We start from the raw sequence: 19,505 nt of genomic DNA, 5'->3' as shown, positions 1-19,505 counted from the left end.
AAATCTGGCTAAAAAACTCCAAAATCAGAACAGTAAATAAGGCACAACACAGCTAACGACTCTATGCTACGAGATTCTGGGATTTGTAGTTTTCCAAGGTTGGAAGGAGTCAGAAATGACCCTCCGACCTTACAAGCTTTTCCTCAGTCTAACTCCTTCTGAGTCTGAATGTCTTTCCGTCTTGCTTTCCTTCCAGTGGCCTTTTCTACAGCATTTTCACGGATCAGTTGAAGTGCAATTTGAACGTCATCAACCTGGATCCCGAGATCAACCCGGAAGGCTTCGGCATCCTCTTGGACTTCATGTACACCTCCCGCCTCAACCTGCGGGAAGGCAACATCATGGCCGTCATGACCACCGCCCTTTACCTGCAGATGGAGCACGTGGTGGACACCTGCCGAAGGCTGGTCAACTCCAGGTGAGCGGCTCCGGATCGGTTCGCCTAGGAGGAGAACTTGAGTGAGATATATCCCCTCTCTCTGTTCCTCATGCATTTCTAATGCATTTCATCCTGAAGGGACCCAATCCCATTTGATCTTGGATGATAAGCTGGGTCAGCCCTGGTTAGTACTTGGATGGGAGACTTGTCAATGAAGACCATATGCTGTAGGCTAGTGGTTCTCAACCTGGGGTGCCCAGATGTTTTTGGCCTACAACTCCCAGAAATCCAATATTACAATATGTTGATACAGTACAATATAGTAATTTGTTACCAGTATTGTACTATACTAATATAATATTGTATGTAAATTTAATTTGTAAGCCGCTCTGAGTCCCCTTCGGGGTGAGAAGGGCGGCATATAAATGTAGCAAATAAATAACAAATAAATAAATAAATAAATCCCAGCCAGTTTACCAGCTGGGAGTTGAAGGCCAAAAACATCTGGGAACCCCAGATACTTCTGTAGGCTGTATTTTAGAGGAAGGAACTGACAAAACTTTACTTAAGTAAATCTAATGAAATACATGTGGTTGGCATACATTTATAGACAATGTCGCACCTCAGGTTAGCTTCACCTTGCTATATACACCAGACTGCACTCAGGTTAAAGTCTTTTCAGTTTATTTAAAAAATAAAGATAAAAAAGTACTTAAAAAGCAAAAGTAAATTTGCAAAAGTTCATTACAAAATAAAGCCTTAGAGAATAATTCAAGAAATCACAAAGAATGAACAAAGTCCCATTAGAGCATGACAAAGTCCCAGGAACATGAACACAAAGGCTGCAAGATAATCCAGGAAAACGAGAGCTTGCTTCTTGGTTGAACAAAAGTTGCTTTGACAAAGGTTTGTTTCCAAACACATTGCTTTAATACCCATTGCAAAAGCATTTCTCTGGCCTCTAACCTCCCTCTTGTTTGCGATTCTCACACTCCTCCGAACCCTGAATTCCAAACGGCCAGGTTTGTCAAGGTCAGCCTGCTCATTAGTTTGCTGAGCCTCATTATCAGACTGAGAACTGTCCTCCTTTTCTAAGTCAATTTGCACCTGGCTAGTTTCAGTATCATCATCACCATTCCTTGATGTGGGAAAATGAACTTGCACTCTCTGTTCCTCATCTTCTACAACAGGGACATTTTGAACCTGATTTTGAACCTGAATCCCATCATCCTCATCAGAGTCAATCTGAGGTTACAGCTGAGTCACAACAGGCAACTTGAAGGCACATATGCATGCAAGATCTGGCCTTAGTCGCTTATCCCAAAATGCTGCAGGATAGAACATCAAGAACATAGGAAAAGGTGTTTTATGGGATCGTCACTCTGGGCTTCTGGGGATGGTAGTCCAAAAAGAATAACCTTTTCCAAGCCTAGAAGGACTGCCAATGAATCTCAGGTGCTATAGGCTCTATTTCAGAGAAGGATTTGGCAAAACCACCTCTGAGTCTTTCTTGCCTTAGAAAACCTTATGAAATCCATTGCGTTGCGGTAAATCAATAGGCAATTTGAAGACACATACAGAGGATACCTGTGTGACCCACACCTATGATAACAAGTCTTACAGAGGTGAATTTCCCTTCTTGGAGGGTAGATGTTGTGACTCAGTTGGAACCTCTGATGGGGATGATGGGATTCAGGTTCACAATCAGGTTCAAATTGTCCCTGTTGTAGAAGATGAGGATCAGAGGGTGCAAGTTCATTTTCCCACAGCAAGGAATGATGTTGATGATACTGAAACTAGCCAGGTGCAAATGGACTTGGGAAAGGAGGACAGTTCTCAGTCTGATAATGAGGCTCCGCAAACTACCGAGCAGGCTGACTTTGACGAAACAGGTTCCTTAGATCGAGCTGACCGTTTGGAATTCAGGGTTTGGAGGAGTGTGAGAATTGCAAACAAGAGGGAGGTTAGAGGCCAGATAAATGCTTTCATGCTTTGCAAAGGGTATTAAAGCAGAGTGTTTGGAGACAAACCTTTGTCAAAGCAACTTTCGTTCAACCAAGAAGCAAGCTCTCATTTTCCTGGGTTATCTTGCAGTCTATGTGTTCATGTTCCTGGGACTTTGTCATGCTCTAATGGGACTTCGTTTATTCCTTGAGACTTCTTGAATAATTCTCTAATGCTTTATTTTGTAAAGAACTTTTGGAACTTTACTTTTGCTTTTTAAGAACTTTTTCCCTTCTATTTTCTAATAAACGAAAAAGACTTCAACCTGTGTGCAGTCTGATGTATATAGCAAGGTGAAGCTAGCCTGAGTTGCGACAGTAGATTTCCTCTTGCTTCCTGTCATCTCACCACTTTCTTAACTATGAGTCATAAGTCAGTTGGATGTTTGGAAGTTGAGGACTGCCTGGTACTTACTTTCCTTTTCTCTCCCTCTTTGCTTTGCCCTTTCCAGTGAAGCAGAGCTGGTCTCGGCTGTGAAGGCTCCCCGGGAAGAATTCCTCGCCAGCCGCATGCTGAGCCATCCGGAGATGATGGCATACAGGGCCCGGGAAATGTCCGAAAACAGCCTGCCCCTCCGGAGCGGCCCCGTTTGTGACGGGAGGGCCTACATCCCCGGCATGTACAACAGCCTTTCGGGGTCTCCGATCTCCTACACTGGATACAACCCGGTGCCCGTCGGAGGCTACCTGTTCTCGGACGAAGAGGCCAGGATGCCGCTGCCAGATGTATCCAGAGCTAACACTTTCCAGAGGGAGCGAGCGCTGCCCTGCGGCGTCTCCCGGACATGCGCTACCGATTACACCCGGACGACAGCTGATGCTTCTCCCAGCATGTGCCACAACACCATCTACTCCCCGAAAGAAGCTGCTGCTGAAGAGGTCAAGAGCGACGTGCGCTACAGCGCCGCCTCCGCCGCCGGACCCAAACCCGCCACCCCTTTGACCCGGAACAACGGCTACTTCGCCTGCGACAAGGCGAGCAAAGAGGAGGAGCGGAGCCACGTGGAGGACGAGATGGGGTCGCGCTACGAGCCGAGCAACGCGCCCGTGAACCGCAAGGTCCTGATCAGCCCCCAGAGCCCCCAGAAGTCGGACTGCCAACCCAACTCTCCGACCGAGTCCAGCAGCAGCAAGAACGCCTGCATTGGCCAAGGGGCCGGCTCCCTCGCCGCCAAGAGCCCCACGGACCCCAAGGCGTGCAACTGGAAGAAGTACAAGTTCATCGTCCTCAACTCGCTCAACCAGAGTGCCAAGCAAGACGGCCCCGAGCAGAACGAGGCCGGGACTCTCTCCCCGCAGTCCTACACGCCCTCCCTGACCTGCCAGCAGCCCATGGAGCCGGAGAACCTGGACCTGCAGTCGCCAACCAAGATGAACGTCAACGGGGAAGACTCCACAATCCCGCAAGCCAGCCGACTGAACAACCTGGTGAACAGGTACGAGGAGGAATTAATGATGGCTCATGGGGGAATCTGGTGACAAGCAGGAGCCAGCAAAATATGTAGCCTGGGCTAATGTCACCCTCCCAGATTGTCCCACCATGTAGGGTTGTTGTGGAGCAGTGGTTCCAAACCTTTGGGCCACTAGATGTTTTGGACTTCCGCTCCCACACTTCCTAAGAGCTGGGATTTCTGGCATTTGAAGTCCAAAACACCTGGAGGCCACTGTGTGGAGAAAGGAGGGCGTGGCTTAGAGGGTGGGTGTGGCTCCTGCTCAAGAGGGTGGGGCTGAGCCTTTCCCCTAGTCCAAGATGCAGGAGGGGGAGGGGGAGGTGAGCGGGGCCACAAATGGACAGCCAGGACTGGGATGGGTGGAGTTATGAGCTCTGAGGCAGGGCTGAGCTTCTATCCCTGTCAGCAGGCACCTGCCAGGACACAGGGGGCGGGGCTAGAGGAGGGGGAGGGGCCTCTATACCCCGCCCACATGTTCTAACAAATGCTTCAGGGGAGGTATACAGAGGCTCTTGGGAAGAGACCACGCCCCCACCCCTAGCCTTGCCCTTTAGTCCGAAAAGGCCTCTCAGGAGATGTATAGAGGCTCAGCCCTGTCTCGGGCTCTTGCAAGGAGGCCCTGCCCCCTTCCCTAGCTCCGCCCTCTGTGTCCCAACAAGCGCCTCAGGGGCTCAGCCCTGTCTCGGGCTCTTGGGAAGAAGCCACACCCACTCCTCTAGCTCCGCCCGCTATGTCCTAACAGGCACCTCGGGCTCAGCCCTGTCTCCGGCACTTGGGAAGAAGCCCTGCCCCTCCCCTGGCCCCGCCCCTCCCCTGGCCCCGCCCCCACATCTAGTAGGTACCATCACCGCCCCCCTGGATCACTGCAGCGCCCACCAGGGGGCGGTAGCACCCACTTTGGGAATCACTGGTTTAACCCATTGCCCCACCACGGCCTCTGTAGTACTTCCTTTAGTCTAGGCACTTGGTTTGGAATTTTCCTTAATAAAAACATGCCATTTTTAATCTTTTAGTGTGCAGACTGCAAAAAAGTTTTTGCAGCTTAATAAACTTTTTCCCATGTGATTTTAGGATAGAACCAATTAGCTAATTGCCTGTCGCACCTCAAAGTAGTTCACCTTGCTGTTGACACCAAGTCACACACCACAATCGTATTTTGTAATTTTATTAAGCTAAAGCAGAATATATATAATCAAAGCAAGCAGAAATAAAAATCCCTAAGTAGTTGCAAAAAGGAGTCAGCAAATCCAAAAGTCTTTAGTCACAAAGCATGAGTCCATTTCCAAAGAAACATTAATCCACTGGTTGCAAGGATTCAAGAACAGGAGAATTTCCAAGGCATGAAGACACATCCACTCTGATGAAGCGAGAATTTGCTTTGACAAAGAACTGTCTCTAAACACACACTTTTAAAAGCAACCCAAAAATTCATTTCTCTTCCCTTCAGAGGCCTCCCGTTTTCCAGCTAATCTCAGGCTGCGCCTAGGCATTCCTTTCCATTGCAAACGATCTGCTCTAGATAGCAATGGCACTCCTTGATTGTCAAGGTCAACTAATTCATTATCTTGCACCTGAATAGGAGCCTGAGACAAATCCCACTCATTATTTCCCATGGAAATGTCTCCCTGGCTGTTATCTATGACAGGCTGGTTCAGGAGTTCATCCACAGGCTGCGCTTCTTGCCCTTCTGAACCAGCCTGTACAACTCCATGATTTCTCAGCCCCATGACATCATCCTGGAATTCATCTTGCATCCCATCCTCTGGCTCCTGCATCTGAAACCCAAAATCCCCTTCCTCATCTTCACTCTGGTTCTGCTGCTGAGTCACAACATTGCCTTTGAAACCCAGGAATACAACTGGTGTTACATAGTGTTATCATAATGGTAACTGTTAACCCATTGGATACAGCTGCTACTTCAAAATGATCGTGGTGTAACCCATGTGTCTGTGTCTTTTCTCGGCCAGGTCCCTGGAGGGCTCCCCACGGAGCAGCGAGGTCCAGTCCCCCTTGTACCTGCATTCCTCCAAGTGCAGCTCCTGCGGCTCCCAGTCCCCCCAGCATCCCGAGATGTGCCTTCACACCCCCAGCTCCAACTTCGGAGAAGAGATGGGCGAGACCCAGTCCGAGTACTCCGATTCCAGCTGCGGTAAGTCCCAGAACCGCTATTGTGGCGTCGCATTTCCCGCTACGGCAACAAGAAATAGATTCCTCCTACCCCAAATAGGTTGCCAGAACAGGTTGCTCATTCTGCAAGATAATACTCGGGTCCAAGTAATAGTTCTTTCTAATGTCACAAGGACAGACTTTTGGACTCTCCAAAGTTTGAGGTCCTTAAGGTGTCATGGGACGAGGCAGGTAAGGATCGAGAGGAGAAGTGATGCAGCGTGACATTGCAATAATAGTGATATGGAATTGTGGGAACTGAATTGCAAGAAAGAAAGGTGCCCCTTTGAATATATATATAGGTTTTGTTCCTAGAATGTCAAGTTCACAACTTCCTTATGGAGTAACAAGCCTTATGGAGTATCATCTTTTTGGATCACATGGTGCTATACAAAACTCTTTTGCTAGGGACATTCATGTTTCTGTTATATTTCTAGGCCTGGCTTTAGGTTTTGAAGCTCCCCTGCACAAGCTACTTCAATCCAAAAAGAGAAATAAAATAATAATAATAATAATAATAATAATAATAATAATAATAATAATAATAATACATCACACGGTCCTAGACACTTGGGAAGTGTTTGACTTGTGATTTTGTGATACAAAATCCTGCATATCTATCTTGTTTGCTGTGTCATAATAAAATAATAATATCATAGAACAACAACAACAACAATAGAATCATAGAATAATAATAATAATAACAACAACAACAACAACCATAATCTTTGACTTGTGATTTTGTGAAACAAAATCCAGCATATCTATCTTGTTTGCTGTGTCATAATAAAATAATATTATAGAACAACAACAACAACAGAATCATATAATAATAATAATAATAATAATAATAATAATAATAATAATGTTCGACTTGTGATTTTGTGATACAAAATCCAGCATATCTATCTTGTTTGCTGTGTCATAATAAAATAATATCATAGAACAACAACAACAACAGAATCATATAATAATAATAATAATAATAATAATAATAATAATAATGTTCGACTTGTGATTTTGTGATACGAAATCCAGCTTATCTATCTTGTTTGCTGTGTCAGACTATGTCGTTATGTTAATAATAATAATAATAATAATAATAATTCTATGGTTCTATTATTGAGTTGGTAGAGACCACATGGGCGATCTAGTCCAACCCCCTGCTATGCAGGAAAGCACAATCAAAGTATTCCTGGCAGATGCCCATCCAATAATATCACTTCTGGTATTCCTGACAGATGCCCATCCAACAATATCACTTCTGATGTCATCATATCTTCTAAAATCGCATTGGAAGAACCATAGCTTAGAAAGTTACTTTTTTCAAAGTAGTTTGAAAGGTAACTCCTTTCGGTTATTCAGTAACTTTACTGCTTTCCATTATTTGGGGGCAGCTTTAGAATTGATACCATAAAACCTCTAAAACAGTGGTCCCCAACCTTTGGGCCTCCAGGTGTTTCGGACTTCAGCTCCCATACTTCTTAACAGCTGGGATTTCTGGGAGTTGAAGTCCAAAACACCTGGAGGCCCAAAGGTTGGGGACCACTGCTCTGAAACCTTTAATGATGCCTTCAAAGCTTGGATTGTTTTAATAAACCCCCAATGAGATCTGTTTGACCAGTTCTTGAACTGTAAGACAACGCTTTTGTAAACCTAATAGATGCAATGGGTCAGCTCTAACTGGGATTTGAGCCTAGAGGTAGGTATTGATAATAATAATAATAATAATAATAATAATAATAATACTTTATTTTTATTCCACCCTATCTCTCCAAGGGGACTCAGGGCGGTAACTAATAAGCATTACTCTTTGCACCAAGAAAATACATTCTACACAATACTTTCAAAGTCTAATTACAATGGAGTCTCACTTATCCAACATTCGGTTATCCAACGTTCTGGATTATCCAACACATTTTTGTAGTCAATGTTTTCAATACATCGTGATATTTTGGTGCTAAATTTGTAAATACAGTCATTACTACGTAGCATTACTGCGTATTGAACTACTTTTTCTGTCAAATTTGTTGCATAACATGATGTTTTGGTGCTTAATTTGTAAAACCATAACCTAATTTGATGTTTAATAGGCTTCTCCTTAATCTCTCCTTGTTATCCAACATATTCGCTTATCCAACGTTCTGCCGGCCCGTTTATGTTGGATAAGTGAGACTCTACTGTATATCCTTGCAACTATGGTCCCCAAGAAACTGATGATTTGTAACTCAGGCATGGGCAAACTTTGGCCCTCTCTCCAGGTGTTTTGGACTTCAACTCCTGGTAGGCTGTTAGGAATTGCGGGAGCTGAGGTCCGAAACACCTGGAAGGAAGGCCCAAGTTTGCCCATGCCTGTTTGTAACTACTTAAGCCCATACATGCCTTGAGAAAATGCTTCTCTTGATATTAGTAGGTCCTCCAGTGTGATTCTGTGGTCGTCATCTGGCAGATGTTGGCTTTAGAGTCGCACTGGAGCATGTAGAGATATCTAGAGAGACTTTTTTCAGGATGGTGGATTCTGGGAGTTGTATCCCCGAACATTGCGTTGCTCTGCAATCCTTTAACCCAGTGATTCCCAAAGTAGGCGCTGGAGCGATCCAGGGGGGCGGTGATGGCACCTATTAGGACACAGCGGCGGAGCTAGAGGAGTGGGCGTGGCTTTTTCCCAAGCGCCAGAGAGAGGGCTGAGCACCTGAGGCACCTGTTAGGACACACAGGGGGTGGAGCTAAAGGAGTGGGTGTGGCTTCTTACCAAGAGCCCGAGATAGGGCTGAGAATCTATACCTCTCCTGAGGCACTTGTTGGGACACAGAGGGCGGAGCTAAGGAAAGGGGCGTGGCCTCCTTCCAAGAGCCCGAGACAGGGCTGAGCCTCTATATTTCTCCTGAGAGGCCTTTTAGGACTTAAGGGCGGGGCTTGGGAAGGGGGCGGGGCCTCTTTCCAAGAGCGTGAGACAGGGCTGAGAATCTATACCTCTCCTGAGGCACTTGTTGGGACACAGAGGGCGGAGCTAAGGAAGGGGGCGTGGCCTCCTTCCAAGAGCCCGAGACAGGGCTGAGCCTCTATATTTCTCCTGAGAGGCCTTTTGGGACTAAAGGGTGGGGCTAGGGGTGGGGGCAGGGCCTACTTCCAAGCACCTGAGACAGGGCTGAGCCTCTATATTTCTCCTGAGAGGCCTTTTAGGACTAAAGGGTGAGGCTAGGGGTGGGGGCGGGGCCTACTTCCAAGCACCTGAGACAGGGCTGAGCCTCTATATTTCTCCTGAGAGGCCTTTTAGGACTAAAGGGTGAGGCTAGGGGAGGGGGCGGGGCCTCTTCCAAAGAGCGTGAGACAGGGCTGAGCCTCTATATTTCTCCTGAGAGGCCTTTTAGGACTAAAGGGTGGGGCTAGGGGTGGGGGCGGGGCCTACTTCCAAACACCCGAGACAGGGCTGAGCCTCTATATTTCTCCTGAGAGGCCTTTTAGGACTAAAGGGTGAGGCTAGGGGTGGGGGCGGGGCCTACTTCCAAGCACCTGAGACAGGGCTGAGCCTCTATATTTTTCCTGAGAGGCCTTTTAGGACTAAAGGGTGAGGCTAGGAGTAGGGGCGGGGCCTACTTCCAAGCGCCTGAGACAGGGCTGAGCCTCTATATTTCTCCTGAGAGGCCTTTTAGGACTAAAGGGCGGGGCTAGGGGTGGGGGCGGGGCCTACTTCCAAGCGCCCGAGACAGGGCTGAGCCTCTATATTTCTCCTGAGAGGCCTTTTAGGACTAAAGGGCGGGGCTAGGGGTGGGGGCGGGGCCTACTTCCAAGCGCCCGAGACAGGGCTGAGCCTCTATATTTCTCCTGAGAGGCCTTTTAGGACTAAAGGGTGGGGCTAGGGGTGGGGGCGGGGCCTACTTCCAAGCGCCCGAGACAGGGCTGAGCCTCTATATTTCTCCTGAGAGGCCTTTTAGGACTAAAGGGTGGGGCTAGGGGTGGGGGCGGGGCCTACTTCCAAGCGCCTGAGACAGGGCTGAGCCTCTATATTTCTCCTGAGAGGCCTTTTAGGACTAAAGGGTGGGGCTAGGGGTGGGGGCGGGGCCTACTTCCAAGCGCCCGAGACAGGGCTGAGCCTCTATATTTCTCCTGAGAGGCCTTTTAGGACTAAAGGGCGGGGCTAGGGGTGGGGGCGGGGCCTACTTCCAAGCGCCCGAGACAGGGCTGAGCCTCTATATTTCTCCTGAGAGGCCTTTTAGGACTAAAGGGTGGGGCTAGGGGTGGGGGCGGGGCCTACTTCCAAGCGCCCGAGACAGGGCTGAGCCTCTATATTTCTCCTGAGAGGCCTTTTAGGACTAAAGGGTGGGGCTAGGGGTGGGGGCGGGGCCTACTTCCAAGCGCCCGAGACAGGGCTGAGCCTCTATATTTCTCCTGAGAGGCCTTTTAGGACTAAAGGGTGGGGCTAGGGGTGGGGGCGGGGCCTACTTCCAAGCGCCCGAGACAGGGCTGAGCCTCTATATTTCTCCTGAGAGGCCTTTTAGGACTAAAGGGCGGGGCTAGGGGTGGGGGCGGGGCCTACTTCCAAGTGCCCGAGAAAGGGCTGAGCCTCTATATTTCTCCTGAGAGGCCTTTTAGGACTAAAGGGTGGGGCTAAAGGGTGGGGCTAGGGGGCGGGGCCTACTTCCAAGCGCCCGAGACAGGGCTGAGCCTCTATATTTCTCCTGAGAGGCCTTTTAGGACTAAAGGGCGGGGCCTACTTCCAAGAGCCTGAGACAGGGCTGAGCCTCTGTATACCTCCCTTCAGGCACTTGTTAGAACACGGGGGCGGGGTATAGAGGTCCAGCCCCATCAGGCACTTGGGAAGAGGCCCCGCCCCCTCCTCTAGCCCCGCCCCCTGTGTCCTGGCAGGCACGACAGGACAGGGATAGAAGCTCAGCCCTGCCTCAGAGCTCGTAACTCCGCCCACCCCAGTCCTGTCCGCCCATTTGTGGCCCCGCTCACCTCCCCTCGCAGCCCTGCATCTTGGACTAGGGGAGAGGCTCAGCCCCGCCCTCTTGAACAGGAGCCACGCCTACCCTTCTAAGCCACGCCCCCTTTCCAGGGCACGCTGAGTCATACTTTTTTCTGGAAAGGGGGCGGCAGGCCAAATAAGTTTGGGAACCACTGCTTCAACCCAAGAGCAGCCGTGCCGAGAAGCCCCGCTAAATAAAGCCTGTGTACGTGTTTGTGTGCGGTGCGTTGCAGTGCAGCCCCTTTGCTTGCTGGCTTGCTGGTCTGACCCCGATGCAACTCTTCCTCTCTCGGTCTCCGACAGAAAACGGAACCTTTTTCTGCAACGAATGCCACTGCCGCTTTTCGGAAGAGGCTGCCCTCAAGCGACACTCCCTCCAAATGCACAGCGACAAGCCCTACAAATGTGACTGTTGCCAAGCCTCCTTCCGCTACAAGGGGAACCTAGCCAGCCACAAAACTGTCCACACAGGTACAGCCTCGCCAATTGCAGGGATCTCTGTTCAGGCAGGGGTGGTTGACCTGGGTTCGAATCCCGGTTCAGTGAGTGACTGGCTGGGTGACCCTGGGGGGCATTGTGCGCTTCTGTGTGCCATCAGTACTTTTAAAAAGCATCAAAAATGTTCTTTTATTTCATTCACAACAAGGCAGAGTATAGGTTGTTGTATGTTTTCCGGACTCTATGGCCATGTTCCAGAAGTATTCTCTCCTGACGTTTCACCCATATCTATGGCAGGCATCCTTAGAGGTTGTGAGGTATGGAGAAACTAAGGTTTTTGTTTTTTTTTAGTTTTTTGGAGTTTAATACCAGCATAAAAAACCTCCAAAATCAGAAGAGTAAATAAGGAGCGGCACTCTGAAAACAGAAGAATTCCAGACAGGAATCAATCAGGGGCAGCTAACGACTCTGAACAAAGGATTCTCCCAGGCCAGGATGTGAGGCTGGGAAGCACTAAACACTAAAGTACACAGAAATCTATAATAAGTATAGAGATACAGTTGTCTATTACTAACTGATATACAGGATAGAACACTGGTAACAGACAAATTATAATCCTTACAGGCGCATGAATAATGCAGAAATGAAAATTGTTTACAACATTACAACAAACATTATATTCATGTTTGTATGTTTTTTCAATAACAGATAAGTATGTTCAGTAACTGAGTACAACACTTAGTTTCCAGTATTGTCCCACATAAATAAAAGTCTTAGAAATGCATGGCCAAAGGAATAAACAACTGATGATTTCTTATGTAAATTGTGGTTCACACTTCAGATAATTTCATCATTGTCCCATGCAAATAATTGTCTTGAAAATACGCAAAAGAATTGTAAAACAATGTAGAACAACAAGGATTCCCGGGTATTTTGTAATCCTTGTTTCTGGATCAAAATCCCTTCTCCAGGTAGCTTCTGAGGGTTCTTTCATGAGTTTGTAGTAGACTCTCCCTGGCTGGGAAGGCCATTTAATGCTAACAAAGGTGTTTAATTACAACATTCACACTGGCCTCCAACAAACAAGAGTTCCACAGACATATAAACCTTCCTTTCTTAGTTTCTCCATATACCTCACAACCTCTGAGGATGCCTGCCATAGATGTGGGCGAAACGTCAGGAGAGAATGCTTCTGGAACATGGCCATACAGCCAGGAAAACATACAACAACCCTGTGATTCCGGCCATGAAAGCCTTCAACAACACAAGGCAGAGTATATCACAAAGCAATACAGAGAAAGAAAGTAGACACACAGACTCGATAGTAGTGGTTCTCAACCTTCCTAATTCTGCGACCCCCAACCATAAAATTATTTTCGTTGCTACTTCATAACTGCCATTTTGCTCCTGTTATGAATCCTAATGTAAATATCTGATATGCAGGATGTATTTTCATTCACTGGACCACATTTGGCACAAATACCCAATATGCCCAAATTTGAATATTGTTGGGGTTGGGGGATTGATTTTGTCATTTGGGAGTTGTAGTTGCTGGAATTTATAGTTCAATGAACGTAAAAAGGATAGTGTGGTATGTAATGTGTGAGTACTATGTTAGTAATGTAGTATTTCTTCTATATAAACAACTTTTAGTGGCACTTGTTATGCAAGCTGCCAAAGAAGGGGATTATGGTATCTTATTAATATCTATCAAAATTGGATTTGATTAGAAACAGTGGTATATCATAGCCCTCTAGAACCTCTTACATTTACTGATAATATATATTACAATGAATATCCCTGGTAATTCAAGTGGCGTCAAACTGCATTCATTATACCATGTAGATGCATCCTGGTTCCCCTGCAAGCTCTGGACTGTTCTGTGAAAATCTTCTCCATTTGTAAAGCACTCTGTGATCTCTTTCAAAGGAACGACCTGAGATGTTCAGTCATATTTGGTTAAGAAAGCGAGTTCAATATGGTGGCCTCAGTTTCTCATTCGTAATGAGCAGACTATGCTCAGAGAATAGAATTAGAAGATGGCAGAAGGGGGTGAGACTGGGTGGACATTAGAGGAATGTCCACCCAGTCTCACCCCCTTCAGCCACACAGGAAGACACAATCCAAGCACTCAGGACAGATGGCCATGCAGTCTCTGCCTGGAAACCTTCAGAGAAGGAGATTCCACCAGACTCCCAAACAGCAGCATCTCTCTTTGTCAAACTGCTCTTACGCTCAAGAAGTTCTTCCTGATGTTTGAGCGGAATCTCTTTTTCCTGAAGTTTGAATCTATTGTGTCCTAGTCTCTGAAGCAGCAGAAAACAACATTCAATATGATATCCTTCCAAATATTTAAACAGCTTTCTCAACCTTCTCTAGGCTCAAGATCCTCAACTCTGTAAGTAGTTCCTTATAGGGATTCATAGTTTCCAGACCTTTGGACATTTTGGTGGTCCTTCTTTGGACACCTTCCACTTTGTCCACCTCCTTTTTGAACTGGACAATGGCCCACCTGTAAGACAGGATGAGGAAACTGCAAACTCTAAGAAAATGAGTGAACCTTTCAGCACTTTGGAACTTGTTTCTTGATTTGGTTCATGCAATCTGGTCTTCTGTTGTTCATAATGCCTAGATTTTCCCGCTGCTTTTTATTTGTCAGTGCTCTGCATCCTTTGTTTATTCCTTTGTGGCATTAAACAGGCTGTGTTTTGTTGGGACAGGTGAGAAACCGTATCGCTGCAGCATTTGCGGAGCGCAGTTCAACCGGCCGGCCAACCTGAAGACTCACACGCGGATCCACTCCGGCGAGAAGCCCTACAAGTGCGAAACCTGCGGGGCAAGATTCGTCCAGGTGAATATCCAGAGAAGCAAAGAATCCCAGAGTTGGAAGGCCACCCAGTTCAGGCAGGAAGACACAATCCAATCATTCAAGACAGATGGCTCCCCATCTGTCCCCTTGTATACACTCTGTGGGTCCCAGATTCAAAGCATTGGAGCAACTTTGCACACAGAATCGCCAAACCTATTTACCAAGAGTTTATTTGGTGGGTGGGCAGTGTTGCATTTTGGAAATCCATGGAAATGGGTGATGCAAAGATATTGAAAACATAGCTGGAAATAAGATTTCCCAAGAGTCAGGGAATATGATACAGTGAGATTCTTGTGTACAGCAAATCATTACTACAAAGAACTTTTTCTGCATCATAAACCTGTGCACATTTTGTACATATATATTTTTGCTCTGTCCCAAAAATAGTATTTCTGACCCAAAGTGATATCATATTGCGGTGTTGTGTGGTTTTCGGGCTATATGGCAGTGCTCTAGCAGCATTTTCTTCTGATATTTCCCTTGCATCTGTACCTGGCATTTTCAAAGGATGTGGTGATGTCACATTTCCTGCGCAAAACAAACACATGAGGATTTTTTGTGTGCAGAAAGTTAATAATAATAATAATAAACTTTATTTATACCCCGCCACCATCTCCCCAATGGGGACTCAGGGCGGCTTACATGGGGCCATGCCCAGAACAATACAATATAACAAAATATAAATGAAACAACAAATCATAACACATTAAACAATACAATAAAAAATATACACTACGTAAACAAAATCAAAAGAACAGTAGAACAATAAAACCAAAGTTCCTGAACTGTAAATCATCCTCCAAAAAGGCACAGTTCTGGAGGGTCTTTCTTGCAAGGGAGGATGGTGCTCTAGCAGCATTTTCTCCTGACATTTCGCCTGCATCTGTAGCTGTTATTTTCAAAGGATCTAGTGATGTCACATTTTCTGCGCAAAACAAACACATGATGAATTTTTTTGTGCAGAAAATTCCTGAACTGTAAATCTTTCTCCAAAAAGGCACCATTCTGGAGGGTTTTCTTGCAAGGGAGGATGGTGTTCTAGCAGCATTTTCTCCTGACATTTCACCTGCATCTGTAGCTGGTATTTTCAGAGGATCTGATGGTGTCATATTTTCTGCACAAAACAAACACATGATGATTTTTTTGTGCAGAAAATTCCTGAACTGTAAATCTATCTCCAAAAAGGCACATTTCTGGAGGGCTTACTTGCAAGGGAGGAGTGAGATTGATTAACACCCTTAAATGAAGATTTGCGTCCCTGTCGAGAACCGCCCCTCTGACCCCTGTCTCCCTTTGCCAGGTTGCGCACCTCCGGGCCCATGTGCTGATCCACACTGGCGAGAAACCCTACCCATGTGAAATCTGTGGCACGCGCTTCAGGCACCTGCAGACCCTCAAGAGTCACCTTCGCATCCACACCGGAGAGAAGCCCTACCATGTAAGTGCCATCGTTCTGATCTTGGATTGACTTTTAGGGATTTTGCTTCCTTAATTTTGCTCGTCTTCTGTTTTGCAAATGTTTGCAAGGAAGGTTATGGCAACCGTTTTTTGGGACAGGAGAGGTGTGCTTCTTGCAAAACCTTAGAAGAGTGATCCAGGAGGAGTGTGGGGGAAAGTTGAGCGCATGCACATGCGCAGCTGCGGAAAGGGATACCCGCCTGGTTGAGGACGCAAGCCAAGCGGCAAAGTTTGGTGGGGAAGGACTTTCCAAACTCTTTTATAGCTATGAGAAGTGCTTAGATTTCAATGGGGACTATGTAGAAAAGTGGTATTTGGGTGTGGCTTTCAACTACATATGGTAAATGTTTTCTCCTATACTTTGTTCATTTTTAATTCCAAAACGTAATCTACTTTCTGGATAGCCCTCGTATTACAAGCAATGGCCTCTGGGTTCTGTTGCCCGGCCTTGGCCTTGACCCCATTATAAGCCGAGGGAGGCTTTCTCAACTCAAAAAAAAGGGCTGAAAAACTCGGCTTATCTTCGAGTATATACGGTATGTAAGTTGAAATCCTAGGGAGGAGGGAGCAGGCTTGTTTTCTGCTGCCCTGGAGACTAGGACGCAATGGAACAAGGGATTCCACCTGAACATAAGCAAGAACTTCCTGACTGTGTGTGGGAGAAAGCTGTTCAGCAGTGGAACTCTCTGCCCTGGAGTGTAGTGGAGGCTTTGAAGCAGAGGCTAGATGGCCATCTGCCGAGGGTGCTTTGGATGTGATTTTCCTGCTTCTTGGCAGAATGGGGTTGGACTGGATGGCCCACCAGGTCTCTTCCAACTCTACCCTGTTTCCCCAAAAATAAGACATCCCCAGAAAATAAGACCTAGTAGAGGTTTTGCTGAATTGCTAAATATAAGGCCTCCCCCGAAAGTAAGACCTAGCAAAGTTTTTGTTCGGAAGCATATCCGCCAAACAGAACACCAGAGCATTCAGGATCGGTCAATGTATGTACCATATACATGGAAATAATGGTAGTAATAAGAAATTCTTGATGGGATTCACAATTGGTCTGGTTATGCTGGTTTGTGATGACAACTACTGTACCTGCTCCCCGTGGGTTTATTCATATGTCTTTCTCACCGAGTTTTAACTTAGTGTTCATGTGGCCTGCCCTGGTTTTTATTGCTTTTTCTGAATTTTGGGTTGTAATGTATGTTATTAATTATTGTATTGTTAAATTGTGTTATGATATGTTGTTTTATATTCATATTCAGTAACCATTTTATATTTCTTTTCCGTTGCTCCCCCTAATATCTATCCTCCAGAATACCCCACTCCCTTATGACCCTGTTCGCCGTGGTTTTTATTTTTATGTCTTTCTCACCCCGAGTTTTAACTTAATGTTCATGTGGTCTGCCCTTGTTTTTATTGTCTCCTTATAATATGTTTTTTTATTATTATTATTATTATTATTATTATTATTATTATTATTATTATTATTCTGTCATATTGTATGGTTTTGGGCATTGCCCCATGTAAGCCGCCCCGAGTCCCCGTTGGGGAGATGGTGGAGGGGTATAAATAAAGTTTTATTATTATTATTCTGTCATATGGTATGGTTTTGGGCATGGCCTCATGTAAGCTGCCCCGAGTCCCCGTTGGGGAGATGGTGGCGGGGTATAAATAAAGTTTTATTTTTATTATTATTATTATTATTATTATTCTGTCATATTGTATGGTTTTGGGCATTGCCCCATGTAAGCCGCCCCGAGTCCCCGTTGGGAAGATGGTGGCGGGGTATAAATCAAGTATTATTATTATTATTATTATTATTATTATTATTATTATTATTCTGTCATATTGTATGGTTTTGGGCATTGCCCCATGTAAGCCGCCCCGAGTCCCCGTTGGGAAGATGGTGGCGGGGTATAAATCAAGTTTTATTATTATTATTATTATTATAAATTATTATTCTGTCATATTGTATGGTTTTGGGCATTGCCCCATGTAAGCCGCCCCGAGTCCCCGTTGGGGAGATGGTGGCGGGGTATAAATAAAGTTTTATTATTATTATTATTATTATTATTATTCTGTCATATTGTATGGTTTTGGACATTGCCCCATGTAAGCCGCCCCGAGTCCCCGTTGGGGAGATGGTGGCGGGGTATAAATAAAGTTTTATTATTATTATTATTATTATTATTATTATTATATTATTATTCTGTCATATTGTATGGTTTTGGACATTGCCCCATGTAAGCCGCCCCGAGTCCCCGTTGGGGAGATGGTGGCGGGGTATAAATAAAGTTTTATTATTATTATTATTATTATTATTCTGTCATATTGTATGGTTTTGGGCATTGCCCCATGTAAGCCGCCCCGAGTCCCCGTTGGGAAGATGGTGGCGGGGTATAAATCAAGTTTTATTATTATTATTATTATTATTATTATTATTATTATTCTGTCATATTGTATGGTTTTGGGCATTGCCCCATGTCAGCTGCCCCGAGTCCCCGTTGGGGAGATGGTGGCGGGGTATAAATAAAGTTTTATTATTATTATTATTATTATTATTATTATTATTATTATTATTATTCTGTCATATTGTATGGTTTTGGGCATGGCCCCATGTAAGCCGCCTCGAGTCCCCGTTGGGGAGATGGTGGCGGGGTATAAATAAAGTATTATTATTATTATTATTATCATTATTATTATATTATTCTGTCATATTGTATGGTTTTGGGCATGGCCCCATGTAAGCCGCCCCGAGTCCCCGTTGGGAAGATGGTGGCGGGGTATAAATAAAGTTTTATTATTATTATTATATTATTATTCTGTCATATTGTATGGTTTTGGGCATGGCCCCATGTAAGCCGCCCCGAGTCCCCGTTGGGGAGATGGTGGAGGGGTATAAATAAATTATTATTATTATTATTATTATTATTATTATTGACACAACGACATTGTATGACACAGCAAACAAGATAGATATGCTGGATTTCATATCACAAAATCACAAGTCGAACACTTCCCAAGTGTCTAGGACTGTGTGATGTATTTTCGGATGATGTGTGCAGATCCCAGTAAGGTGGCCTTTTGCAGTTGGCAGATCGTAATTTTGTCAATGTCTATTGTTTCCAAATGCCGGCTGAGATCTTTTGGCACGGCACCCAATGTGCCCATCACCACTGGGACCACCTGCACTGGTTTCTGCCAGAGTCTTTGAAGTTCAATCTTGAGGTCCTGATAGCGGCTGAGTTTTTCCTGTTGTTTTTCTTCAATGCGACTGTCACCTGGGATGGCAACATCAATGATCCAAACCTTGTTCTTTTCCACAACTGTGATGTCTGGTGTGTTGTGTTCCAGAACTTTGTCAGTCTGGATTCGGAAGTCCCACAGTATCTTTGCGTGTTCATTTTCCACAACCTTTGCAGGTTTGTGATCCCACCAGTTCTTAACTGCAGGGAGGTGATACTTGAGGCATAGGTTCCAATGAATCATTTGGGCCACATAGTTGTGCCTCTGTTTGTAGTCTGTCTGTGCAATTTTCTTACAGCAGCTGAGGATATGATCAATGGTTTCATCGGTTTCCTTGCACAGTCTGCACTTTGGGTCATCAGCTGATTATTATTATTATTATTATTATTACAGTCTATAATAAATGTTCATTTTTTTGTTCAACAATAAATGTGAATTCTTCTTCATGGAAAAATAAGACATCCCCTGAAAATAAGACCTAGCGCGTCTTTGGGAGCAAAAATTAATATAAGACAGTGTCTCATTTTCGGGGGGA

General features: G+C 45.5%; 1 protein-coding gene across 3 annotated transcripts in view; it reads left to right on the top strand.

The window, feature by feature from the left end:
- The window catches only part of bcl6 (BCL6 transcription repressor), a 57,923-nt gene that overhangs the window by 33,929 nt on the left and 4,489 nt on the right, over window positions 1–19,505 (top strand). For 2 of the 3 annotated variants that reach the window (XM_062976927.1, XM_062976926.1), the window contains exons 4-9: window positions 197–418; window positions 2,835–3,818; window positions 5,801–5,982; window positions 11,272–11,439; window positions 14,127–14,257; window positions 15,576–15,713. In XM_062976927.1, the coding sequence (XP_062832997.1) occupies window positions 197–418; window positions 2,835–3,818; window positions 5,801–5,982; window positions 11,272–11,439; window positions 14,127–14,257; window positions 15,576–15,713 (1,825 nt within the window). The remainder of the gene's footprint in view (window positions 1–196; window positions 419–2,834; window positions 3,819–5,800; window positions 5,983–11,271; window positions 11,440–14,126; window positions 14,258–15,575; window positions 15,714–19,505) is intronic. The other variant, XM_062976928.1, reaches the window with a different exon arrangement.

The sequence above is a fragment of the Anolis carolinensis genome, chromosome 3 (genome assembly GCF_035594765.1).
Source record: "Anolis carolinensis isolate JA03-04 chromosome 3, rAnoCar3.1.pri, whole genome shotgun sequence".
NCBI classification, from domain to species: domain Eukaryota; kingdom Metazoa; phylum Chordata; class Lepidosauria; order Squamata; family Dactyloidae; genus Anolis; species Anolis carolinensis.
Note: the sequence above shows the minus strand (reverse complement) of the source record. Positions and strands in the feature narration are given on the sequence as shown.